At 43.8% G+C, this 11,917-nt stretch overlaps 1 protein-coding gene across 1 annotated transcript; it reads left to right on the top strand.

Annotated features, from left to right (window-relative positions):
• Positions 1-3,988: 3,988 nt before the first annotated feature.
• LOC125461939 (homeobox protein vent1-like) lies at positions 3,989-5,536 on the top strand. Its single transcript, XM_048551324.2, has 3 exons — positions 3,989-4,361; positions 4,456-4,706; positions 5,054-5,536. Exons 1-3 carry the CDS (start codon positions 4,094-4,096, stop codon positions 5,363-5,365), a joined length of 831 nt encoding a protein of 276 aa, XP_048407281.1. The 5' UTR covers positions 3,989-4,093; the 3' UTR covers positions 5,366-5,536.
• The last annotated feature ends 6,381 nt before the right edge of the window (positions 5,537-11,917 follow it).

Raw genomic sequence — 11,917 nt, 5'->3', positions numbered from 1 at the left:
TTTTGTGTGAAACATGTTTCATCTAAAGATCATCCAGAAGATTTGACGTCGTTATAATTGGCTCCCGTGCCGCTGGAGTTTCACGTTAACGGAGACAATCTCAAAAAAATCTCAAGACAAAATCCAAAATAAACTAAAAGGTGTTAAACAAAAGGTTCCAGTGAAATGTCGATAGGGATGAAATAATTAAAAATTAACTTTGAGTTAATTTAATCTAAATTGCCATATTTTTTATCAAAACCCTTTTGTTTCTCTGGTGTTTTCGTGACCCGCGGACAATCTGATCCTTGAATCATTTCGTGATAAAAATGAACGTCAGCGCCTCGACTGAAGGTTTTCAACAGCATGGATCTGAACGTTTGAAAACTATTCATATTTATGAAGATTGCAAAACAGAGACTACAATCACACTTTGCGAACGGGCACCTTGTCTAAAAGAATCACCCATCGGAAATCGTTAGGAATAGTTTAGCGACAATAAGGTAGCGAATAAAGCCATGTGATTGTGGGGCGCCACTCCTTGGCTTTGTTGGACAGTTTGCCAGGGCCCTCTGCAACTCAATGGAGCGACGTTAGACCTCCTGTTAATTGATGTCATCGGCAGCCTTTCACGTCTACGGTCAGTTCAAAGGTGTGATCCACACTACACACACAGTCTCATGAAAGTTTAATGCTTCCCAAGCGGATTGAATCGATTTACCGTCATCCGAGCACGCCTTTCTATCGAAGGATAGAACACACGTGGCATAACCAACAATGTGAGAAAGCAAGAACTGCAGATGCTAGAGTCAGATTCAATACTGGAGTTATCAGGTCGAAGGGTGTAGGGGTGAAATGTCGACCCTCCCGCTCCTCTGATGCTGCCTGATCTGCTGTGTCCCTCCTGCTCTCCGGTGTATCAACAACGTGAGATGATCGGGCCGCCACTGTTAATCCGAATTACAAAAGTTTACATTTCCCGGTCGATTATCTATTTCTAGAGAGACTCGGTTTTTCAGTGAATAGATCTATTGAAAACTACTGTAGGAAAAGCAGCTGCGTACAATGTGTAGGTTTGATCGAATGTGTTGATCTTCCGACCAAAAATTCTTCTAGACAGAAGTAACAGATGCCACATATTAAACAACATCCATAACAGATTCCGTGCACTAAATTTGAAGTGCAACAAATTCCACAAATCTAACAGCTTTAAATAAATTAACACTGCCATCATTTTCATTGCAGTACTAACATCTCCATGAATGTTACTTCTCAACATAGATCTTTAAAGTCATGGCACTCTACAACAAACTGGATTATTTTGTTGTTCTAATGTAGTCAAACATCCAAGGGACCCAAACAGATATATATATATATTATAGATATATAAAAATATAAATATCAGGCCAGTAAAGAGATATTAGAAACGGTCAACAAATGCTTGACTGAACCAGCAGATGGGTCCAGACCCGAAACGTCAGCTTTCCTGCTCCTCTGATCTGCTGTGTTCATCCAGCTCTACACCTTGTTATACCAGCAGATTTTGAGAAGCCTTTTCAAAAAGGAAAGTGAGAAGGATTTGGGGATTTTCAGGGAGAGATTCCAAAGGTCCCGGCCTTGTCGATGAAAGCCTGCCTGTTAGTGGAGCAATTAACATCAAAGATCTCAAGAGGCTAGAAATAGAGTGGCACTGATTCCTTGTAGGGTTGTCATGTTGAGAAAGATTGACAGAGATGGGGGAGTGAGGCAATTAATCTATTTTAAAAGATGAGAAGCTTAAAATCATGGTATCACTTTAGCAATGAATTAAGGGGTAACAGATAAATGGTACTTAGTACAAATTAAGATATGGACAAAGTTTAGATGATGTTCTAGCTTATGAACAGCTGAATATGAGAGGATGGCTAGGAATGCATTGGAGTAGTGAAGTCCAGAGGTAACGAAGACACAGATGAGGGGTTCAGCAGCAGATGAGCTGAAGCAAGTGTGGAGTCAGATGATTTTACTGAGGTGGAATTACATTTGAATAATGTTATGGTAATGTGGTCAGATCATGTCAGCTCAATGTAAGTGTAGAAATGTACAATTACAAATGAACATTAACATGGCAAACAATCACATAAAGGTTCTTAAGGATCCACTAAAAAAATGAATGAAAATTTCAGGAAACATCACAGAACCTTGATCATTTAGAAATATTAGGAACTGCCAATGCCGGAGAATCTGAGATAACAAGACGTAGAGCTGGATGAACACAGCAGGCCAAGCAGCATCAGAGGAGCGGGAAAGCTGATGTTTCAAGTCTGGACCCTTCTTCAGAAGCTTTCTGAAATGCCAGCTTTCCTGCTGCTCTGATGCTGCTTGGCCTGCTGTGTTCAACCAGCTCTACGCCATGTTATCTCAGATTCTCCAGCATCAGCAGTTCATACTATCTCTATAGAAACTGTGAGACTGGAGAAATAAGGAAGAGACCCAGTTTAACTGGTTCTCTCCTGGGAATCCATTTGTCATCAGATACGCCACATTTTCATTAGTGTAAAATCTGTCAGGCTATAGAAGGAGGCATCAAAAGTATCACTATGGTACATGTTTGTACAGTGCTCCCTTTGAACCCAAGATTGAATCATCTGCTCAGGTACTGCAACAAATTAAAATTTGAGATTGGCTCTTTTATAGTGTAGCCTGTTCTTTTCAAATTGTTCTATTTATTCAGTTTGTAACCTCACAATGTGCTAAAGAAAATTCACATTGGATTTTATCAAATCTCCATAAGATATTGCTGGCAAGTAAGAAATGACAGCAAACTATACTGTCTATCTATTGTTACAAATAAAATGCAGTTTCCTAAATGCCAACATACAATTCTCAGAAAAATGAATGTTGAGCAAAACAATGAGGATAATGCTCAAATAAATGTCTGTCTGTAAGTTCCTTTGAGACAATTCCAGTTCAACATGTTGGCAACACAGAGCAATCACCAATAGCAACTTATTGGAACTTCAGATTGACTCTCTGAAGAAATGCTAATCAGTGAAGTTACTTCAGTGAAGTAAATTAAGAAAATATTTACAAAGGGCGTGGGACCTCCAACCTTTAACTTGGAGGTGCATAGCTAATTGTTGAGGCTTAAATTCCACATCCAACAGTGTGTTGTTATTTTCATTAGGTGCCTCTTTCCTAAACATATAATGCACATTTGAGGTGAAATTATAAAACTTGTCAATGTAACAAAATAGTAGTAATCAACACTTTTCGATAGTATGTTGAGAGACATGAAATCGAGCAGCACTGCGTCAGAATTAATGGTTCAGAAATGGCCGAAATGAACTACCAGTTCTGCTGACCTTTTATATGACTATCCGAACTATTAACTAAAACGAATATGGATATTATTCGACTTATTTGATCGCTTTCACTGGAGAAAACACACTATTAACAACATTGAGAAGCAGTTGGGATTCGCTGGAGACGCAACGATTATTAATGTCTTAATATATTGATGCTCACAGATTGGTTACCTCAAAACACTGAGAAAAAAAATGGTCAAATTAAACAGATGTGAATTTCTCCGGGATTAAAGTTTCTCTCGATGGGACAATGTATTGCTGTTTGTACTATTGTAAGGGCCCTTTTTAAACATAGGACACAAATTAACCCTCCGGCTGCAGTTTCTTTTGACTGACTCATTATACATCCATGTTAGACGGCGGATACACTTTGCAAATTGCTGACAGCGACATTGAAAGAAAGCAATACGTGTTTAGTGTGTATAAATACATATCCCTTTCATTATTTATCATGCCTATTTACGAAACAGCACGCACCCTTCAGATGTGTAATTTTATGTCCCATTTAGAAAGGCCAGGGAGAAGGGCCGCAGACATCGTGGAGCCAGCATTCACGGATTTGCCGGATACTGGAGCACATTAATGATTTCCTAAATTAGAGCCAATTGTTTGGTATTGTCTGTCCGTTATCTTTGCTTTGAAGTCTCTTCACACATGGAAATATCCGCTGAGAAAGGACACATAAATTAAAAAGCCGGTCGCAAGCAACTCAGACGGATCGGAGAGGCAGACGCATTGGAGTGGCTTCCAAGTGGCAAACCAGAGAGATGGTCAAAGGAAACTTTTCGATCGACTGGCTTGCTCAGAGTAGCCGCGAGGGGTGCACTAAAGAGAAAGCTGAAGAACAACACAGCCTGTGCCTGCCTCTGTCTCCCAGCCTCTATCCACGAAACTCAATACAGCCCAAGACGGATATCGCCCAACAGAGACTAACAGAAAGTGGAGACCCCACCTGCGAAATAAGCAGGCAAGCACTACCCTGGATGGGAGAATGCGAGCCACAACCGGCTCTGAAAGACTCAACCGGCGCGGAGTGTAAGTGAAACATCAATGACTGAAATGACCAGGAGAACTGCAAGGTGTTTTCAGGCGCTCACTGATACCTTGTGTTTAATTTGTTGTTGTGTAGTGTCCAGTCGTGAGGATTGCTGGGCCTCAGAGAGCGAGTCCGGCCGTTCAGACTGTACGGGCCGGGAAGAGGAGGAGGAGGAAGAGGCAGACAGAAGCCCGGAGGCTGACAGCGATGGGCCTCGGCGTGTACGTACTGCCTTCACCGCCCAGCAGATCCACAAGTTGGAGAAGAAGTTCAAGCGGCACACCTACCTGGGGGCGGCGGAGAGATCCAGGCTGGCAGCTTTACTGCACTTATCCGAGACTCAGGCAAGTCAAGAGAATCGCGGTAACTCCATTCCCACTTATTCCATCTCCCAAAACACCTCATTCAGCATTTCTCTCAAAAAATCTCATGTCCGCTTTTCTGTCAACAGTTCTGAGGAAGGGTCACCGGACCCGAAACGATAACTTTTATTTTCCTTTACAGATACTGCCAAACCTGAGCTTTTCCAGCAACTTTGTTTTTGTTTGTGTCAACTTTGGTGATCTAAAAAGGATGAGACTACTGGCTCTTTTAATGTACAGCCTAACCTGCAGTGTCATGTTGTTAGTAAGTACACTTTTAATGGGATTGTTAGGTTTTTTTTAACGTGGTGTATTTCTCCTCTTTCTAGGTGAAAACATGGTTTCAGAACCGCAGGATGAAACTCAAGCGCCAGCTGCAGGATCTGTACTCGGTTTCCTTCGCTGGCCCCGCTTTGCTGACCAGCCCGGCGCGGATGAGAGAGCCGCCTCTGCCACTCAGCTCCTTCCCAGGGTATTACCTGCAGGCCACCAGCGGCCCCCATCGCCTTCCCCAGGCCGCATACCAGCAGCCGATTGCCGGTCACTGCCCGAGTGTGGAGCAAAGCCTATCTCCGTATCAGGCCTTTCTTTTCCCGCTACTGCTGAATCCCTCTCCAGGGGGCCTGTACATCTGTTCCTGATGACAAACCAGACCTTCACGATGCCAGCAGCTAGGACTTGGGACTTTGGGAAGTCATGTTGTGTGCAATATCGGTAACGAGGAACGCGTATTAAAACTGAAAAAAAAACTGCCCTTATTTAATGCCCTATTTAATTTTGTAATTTTCTATCTATTTTGATAATAAAATTGATGGTGCGATCAAAGAGGTCATTTTTCTGGAGTGCATGGTGTTATTTAGGTTGTTGTTGATTCCAAAATAGTTTTCCATTTTCCAATCCAATTTCATGGCTTAAACTGGAGCAGTCTGCTTGGACAGCAGGTTCCAGCATAGTAAATTCCAAGATTGATGCAGAATCTGTACGGGACACAGTACTGAAGGAACATTGGTATTGTCAAAGCTGCCATTGAGTGCTCGTTTTGTCAAAGGTGACATTAGGGACTAGCAGCCTGATCCCAGACCACGAACAGCAACTCATACTTCGCGTGGGAACCCTACAGCCCAATGGTATCAATATGGATTTCACAAGCTTCAAAATCTCCCCTTCCCCCTACTGCATCCCAAAACCAGCCCAGCTCGTCCACATCTCCCTAACCTGTTATTCCTCTCACCTCCCACCTCAAACCGTACCCTCATTTCCTACCTACTAACCTCATCTATCCTCCCTGGACTGACCTATCCCCTCCCCACCTGCACTCTACTGGCTTCATCCCCACCTGTTTAACTTATCTGTCTCCTCTCCACCTATCTTATCCTCTAGCCATCTTCGATCCACCTCCCCCTCTCTACCTATTTATTTCAGAACCCTCTCCCTTTCCTGATGAAGGGTTAGGGCCCAAAACATCAGCTTTTGTACTCCTAAGATGCTGCTTGGCCTGCTGTGATCATCCAGCTCCACACTTTGTGATCCCAGACCTATCTCTTTCCAGACAAGTGAAGTATCACTGCTTGAAATCTGCCTACTACTAATGACTAATTTTCATGGGGTAAACAGTAGATTACCAAATGCTTTCAACATAACTAATCCAAATGAGTTTCAGGGTCACTAACAGTGTCTAGACTGATGGCCCATATTTATGCTGATGAAAATGTCATCCAAGCTTTGCAAATTTTGTTTTCCTTTGAGATACTGATGTTGGGCACTTCGCTAAATAGGAATATATGAAGTAATTTGTTATTTCCACACTGACCAACATAGTAACTAGTTCTAAATATTGCCAGTGCTAACAGTTACATAAATGTGTAACAAACACTTTTTTTTGTTTCCTTTATTCATTAACGGAATGAAGATATCACTGGCTAGGCAGCATTTACTGTCCATCCCTAATTGCCCAATTCAGTCAACCACATTGCTGAGAGTCTGGAGCCAAACCAGGTAAGGATGGCAGTTTCCTTCCCTAAAGGACATTACTGAAACAGATGGGTTTTTCCAACAATCAGCAATGGATTCATGGTCATCATGAGATTCTTAATTCTAGATTTTTTTCAAAGTGAATTCAAATAGCACAATCTGCCATGGTGGGATTCGAACCAGAGTCCCCAGAATGTTAGATAACAAAGTGTGGGGCTGGATGAACACAGCAGGCCAAGCAGCATCTCAGGAGCACAAAAGCTTTTGTGCTCCTGAGATGCTGCTTGGCCTGCTGTGTTCATCCAGCCCCACACTTTGTTATCCCCAGAATGTTATCTGGGTCTCTGGATTAACAGTCCAGCAATAATATTATGAGGCCAGTGCCTTTTAAATACCAAAGAATGCAGGCCCAGGTGTAAATAAAGTAACAATAGAATTATATTAGCAAATTTATCAAGTTTACTAGCAAATTAATGAAGTTTACCTACTTAAATGTTTTTTTAAAAAAGCTCTTGGACCTTCATCCTGTACATGTTCAGAAAGGTAAAACCTAGAAGGGGATATTTCATTTATAGAATGTTAAAGGCTAAAGATTCGTCCATCTAGTACAACATAACAATGCTAGTAGAACTTAACTGAGGGATCCAAACAAGACCCATAGAGTGTGAAAGAGCCCAAAGTTAAAAATGTGAGCAAAAATGCTTGAATCAAGAATTGAGTTAAGCAATGCCAAAGCTTGGCCTTTAAATCCTGCATGGAGTGAGAAAAGTGAAGCAGAATGCACAATGTTTTACTTTTTGGAGGTTAGCAGGGTCAGAATTTGAGAGGATAAATATGTCTGATGGATAAATGGTGACTGGACGACACAGGCTTCATCATGATGATTAGCAAAGAACTAGAAAGTTTAGCAATTGTTTTTAAACACAGCAAGTAATGATCTAGAATTCACTGCAAAAAAAGGGATTGAACGCAGATTCAACAGTAATCTTAAGTGAATTAGATGCAGGTCTATGAGGAAAAGACAGCAGAATTGGTCTAAACATCTTATGTGCTGTTTAAAACATTTTCTCCTGAAGGCACTGAATCATAGCATTTTATTTCAGTGAAATTGGTCACACTATTCAGGCATTCCGAAACCAGGATTTAACCATGTCCACTGATGTAAATGCCGGTATTGCTACACCGATAGAAATGTTTGAGTTGGTTTATCAGAGGACATTTTGTCCAATACGCAATATGGTTTGGCTTAATGTTGCAACAATTCATTTAACCTACAGTGACTACCCAATAAAACTGTAAAATTGTAAGTAATCCTCACTTTAAATGAAGGCATAATGATATATGCAAAGCAAAGCCTCAAATTGAAAGAATTATTGATGTGTAGAAATGGAATTGTTTATAATGTGCTAATAGCTGATAGTGCAATATAAAGATAAACATAAATATGATTTGTGAGACTAGTCAGAAAATGTGCAAGGAGTTTCAACAAACACAGTTTCAAAATCAGTTGGAGAACAATCAGTGGTGTCTGCTTCAGTTGCATAGTGAAGGATGACATGATTGATAGGTGAAACAATAAAGCAGGCTACTCAAACAAAGAAACTTGTAAAGGTTCATTTGTCATGTAATATATAACAGTTGACCGACAGACCGTAATACAAAATGGCACACAACCCCAGTAAGAGTGTGATCTCTCTTCAACACAATTTACAAGGCTTGAATACTTACCACTTCTCCAGGTCTGGCACCATCTATGGAGAAAAAGCAGAGTCAACAACATGAATCCAGTGACCCTTCTTCAGAGAAAGAAAATTAGAGCTGATAAAAATTAGAAATTGCATCTGAAGAAGAATCACTGAATTCTGCTTTCTCTCCACAGACGCTGCTGAGTTTCTTAAAACAGTGATTTCTGTTTTAGTTTGTTTCACAACACTAAGCCTTCTGTCAGTCCATTCATCAGTGTATATTGGATGTGGTGTAGATGACATACAAGTTGCACCTCCATAACTCACCAATGTTCCTTGGGCAGCACCTCCCAAACCCATAACCTCAGCCATGGAGAGACACAATGGCAACAGATATATCACCTTTATATTCAGTCATAGACTATCCCAACTGGAACTATTATTCTTGTCCAGTAATGGTGTTGGTCAAAATCTTGGAACTCCCTACCTGACTACACAGTGCAAATATGTTCACCACATAGACTGTATCCATTCGAGAAAGTTGCTCACCACCACCACCTTCTCAATGAAAGTTCAGGCAACAAATGTTTGCCTTGCTAGTGATGTGCAAATTCTTCAAAAATTTTTGTAAAAGTTGGATAGAAAAGAGAGGTGGAGGGGAACAGGTCATGTTCTGGGTCACCATCCCAAAATCAATTATGAGCTTACTGCATAGATGCTGTCTGCCCTGCTCTGTTTCCATAGTTGCCTGTTTCACTTACCCCAAACCACACTAAGAAGGTAAAGAGATTACTTGAGTTTAGGGAATCAGCCCTGCAGAAGTACCAATGACAATGTAGGAAGAAACTGGAGTGGGCGGGATAATCAGTGATAATGGGAACTGCAGATGCTGGAGAATCCAAGATAATAAAATGTGAGGCTGGATGAACACAGCAGGCCCAGCAGCATCTCAGGAGCACAAAAGCTGACGTTTCGGGCCTGGACCCTTCATCAGAGAGATGGAGGGGGTGAGGGTTCTGGAATAAATAGGGAGAGAGGGGGAGGCGGACCGAAGATGGAAAGCAAACAAGATAGATGGAGAGAAGAGTATAGGTGGGGAGGTAGGGAGGGGATAGGTCAGTCCAGGGAAGACGGACAGGTCAAGGAGGTGGGATGAGGTTAGTAGGTAGGAGATAGAGGTGCGGCTTGGGGTGGGAGGAAGGGATGGGTGAGAGGAAGAACATGTTAGGGAAGCAGAGACAGGTTGGACTGGTTTTGGGATGCAGTGGGTGGAGGGGAAGAGCTGGGCTGGTTGTGTGGTGCAGTGGGGGGAGGGGATGAACTGGGCTGGTTTTGGGATGTGGTGGGGGAAGGGGACATTTTGAAGCTGGTGAAGTCCACATTGATACCATTGGGCTGCAGGGTTCCCAAGCGGAATATGAGTTGCTGTACCTGCAACCTTCAGGTGGCATCATTGTGGCACTGCAGGAGGCCCATGATGGACATGTCATCTAAAGAATGGGAGGGGGGTGGAAATGGTTTGCGACTGGGAGGTGCAGTTGTTTATTGCGAACCGAGTGGAGGTGTTCTGCAAAGCAGTCCCCAAGCCTCCGCTTGGTTTCCCCGTTGTATCCGGAGGTTGATGGGTAGGACTCCCGCACATACACCTCCTCCCACCCACCCTCCTGCAAAAATTCCATCCCCTATTCCCAATTCCTCCACCTCTGCCGCATCTGCCCCACGATGACGCATTCCACTCCCGCACATCCCAGATGTCCAAGTTCTTCAAGGACCGCAACATTCCCCCCAAAGTGGTCGAGAACGCCCTTGACCGCGTCTCCCGCATTTCCCGCAACACATCCCTCACACCCTGCCCCTGCCACAACCGCCCAAAGAGGATCCCCCTCATTCTCACACACCATCCCACCAGCCTCCGGATACAACGCATCATCCTCCGACACTTCCTCCATCTACAATCCGACCCCACCACCCAAGACATTTTTCCATCCCCACCCTTGTCTGCTTTCCGGAGAGACCACTCTCTCCGTGACTCCCTTGTTCACTCCACACTCCCCTCCAACCCCACCACACCCGGCACCTTCCCCTGCAACCGCAGGAAATGCTACACCTGCCCCCACACCTCCTCCCTCACCCCTATCCCAGGCCCCGAGATGACTTTCCATATTAAGCAGAAGTTCACCTGCACATCTGCCAATGTGGTATACTGCATTCATTGTATCCGGTGTGGCTCCTCTACATTGGGGAAACCAATCAGAGGCTTGGGGACCGCTTTGCAGAACACCTCCGCTCGGTTCGCAATAAACAACTGCACCTCCCAGTCGCAAACCATTTCCACTCCCCCTCCCATTCTTTAGATGACATGTCCATCATGGGCCTCCTGCAGTGCCACAATGATGCCACCCGAAGGTTGCAGGAACAGCAACTCATATTCCGCTTGGGAACCCTACAGCCCAATGGTATCAATGTGGACTTCACCAGCTTCAAATTCTCCCCTTCCCCCAACACATCCCAAAACCAGCTCAGCTCGTCCCCTCCCCCCACTGCACCACACAACCAGCCCAGCTCTTCCCCTCCACCCACTGAATCCCAAAACCAGTCCAACCTGTCTCTGCTTCCCTAACCTGTTCTTCCTCTCACCCATCCCTTCCTCCCACCCCAAGCCGCACCTCCATCTCCTACCTACTAACCTCATCCCACCTCCTTGACCTGTCCGTCTTCCCTGGACTGACCTATCCCCTCCCTACCTATACTCTCCTCTCCGCCTATCTTCTTTTCTCTCCATCTTCGGTCCACCTCCCCCTCTCTCCCTATTTATTCCAGAACCCTCACCCCATCCCCCTCTCTGATGAAGGGTCTAGGCCTGAAATGTCAGCTTTTGTGCTCCTGAGATGCTGCTGGACCTGCTGTGTTCATCCAGCCTCACATTTTATTATCTGGGCGGGATAATCAGTCTGTTTATTGTGTGGCATTGATCAGAACGAGACTTGCTCAGTGAATGAAATATGCAGGTGTAGACAAGGTTCGAACACCATTAGGAAGAACAGGGTTGGTTCATGAACATTAAAAGCTTCCCGTTACATTGCAACAATAGACAGACCCCTATTTGCTCACCTCAGAATAACTAGAAAATGAGCGCTCTTTCAAAACTTCTACTTTCATCTTTTTAATGGATCACACAACATTTTGTAGTCCAATCGGCAGCCTTTTGAATGGCTCAGCTTTCCTTGCATATTGCAGCAGATCAAAAGGCATTGAAATAGTTTACAGGCTGTGAGCAGTGGTACTCATAAACACCTCAGTTCGATGGGTGCTTCAGAGCCAGGCTAGGAAACTGCACAGTGTTTGACAGTAAACAGCTGCAGGAGAATGTGCAGAACTCGCTGGACTGTGAAGCATCTGGGGGAGATACTTGTGTCAATCAACTACTTGCCAGACGGAAAGAGAGCACACAGCCTGACTGCAGAGTCCACACAGGCCTCTACCTCCTGCTCCTTTCCAAGTGAGCCGGGAACACAGCTTCCCAAACATTTATTACTC

Source organism: Stegostoma tigrinum, chromosome 20, assembly GCF_030684315.1.
Source record: "Stegostoma tigrinum isolate sSteTig4 chromosome 20, sSteTig4.hap1, whole genome shotgun sequence".
NCBI lineage: Eukaryota > Metazoa > Chordata > Chondrichthyes > Orectolobiformes > Stegostomatidae > Stegostoma > Stegostoma tigrinum.
Note: the sequence above shows the minus strand (reverse complement) of the source record. Positions and strands in the feature narration are given on the sequence as shown.

Excerpts from the sequence above, each read along its gene's own strand:
- LOC125461939 (XM_048551324.2), top strand. The coding sequence starts at position 4,094 with ATGGTCAAAGGAAACTTTTCGATCGACTGGCTTGCTCAGAGTAGCCGC. Across the intron at positions 4,362-4,455 it reads AGACTCAACCGGCGCGGAGT|TGTCCAGTCGTGAGGATTGC; the intron begins GTAAGTGAAACA and ends GTTGTTGTGTAG. Across the intron at positions 4,707-5,053 it reads TGCACTTATCCGAGACTCAG|GTGAAAACATGGTTTCAGAA; the intron begins GCAAGTCAAGAG and ends TCCTCTTTCTAG.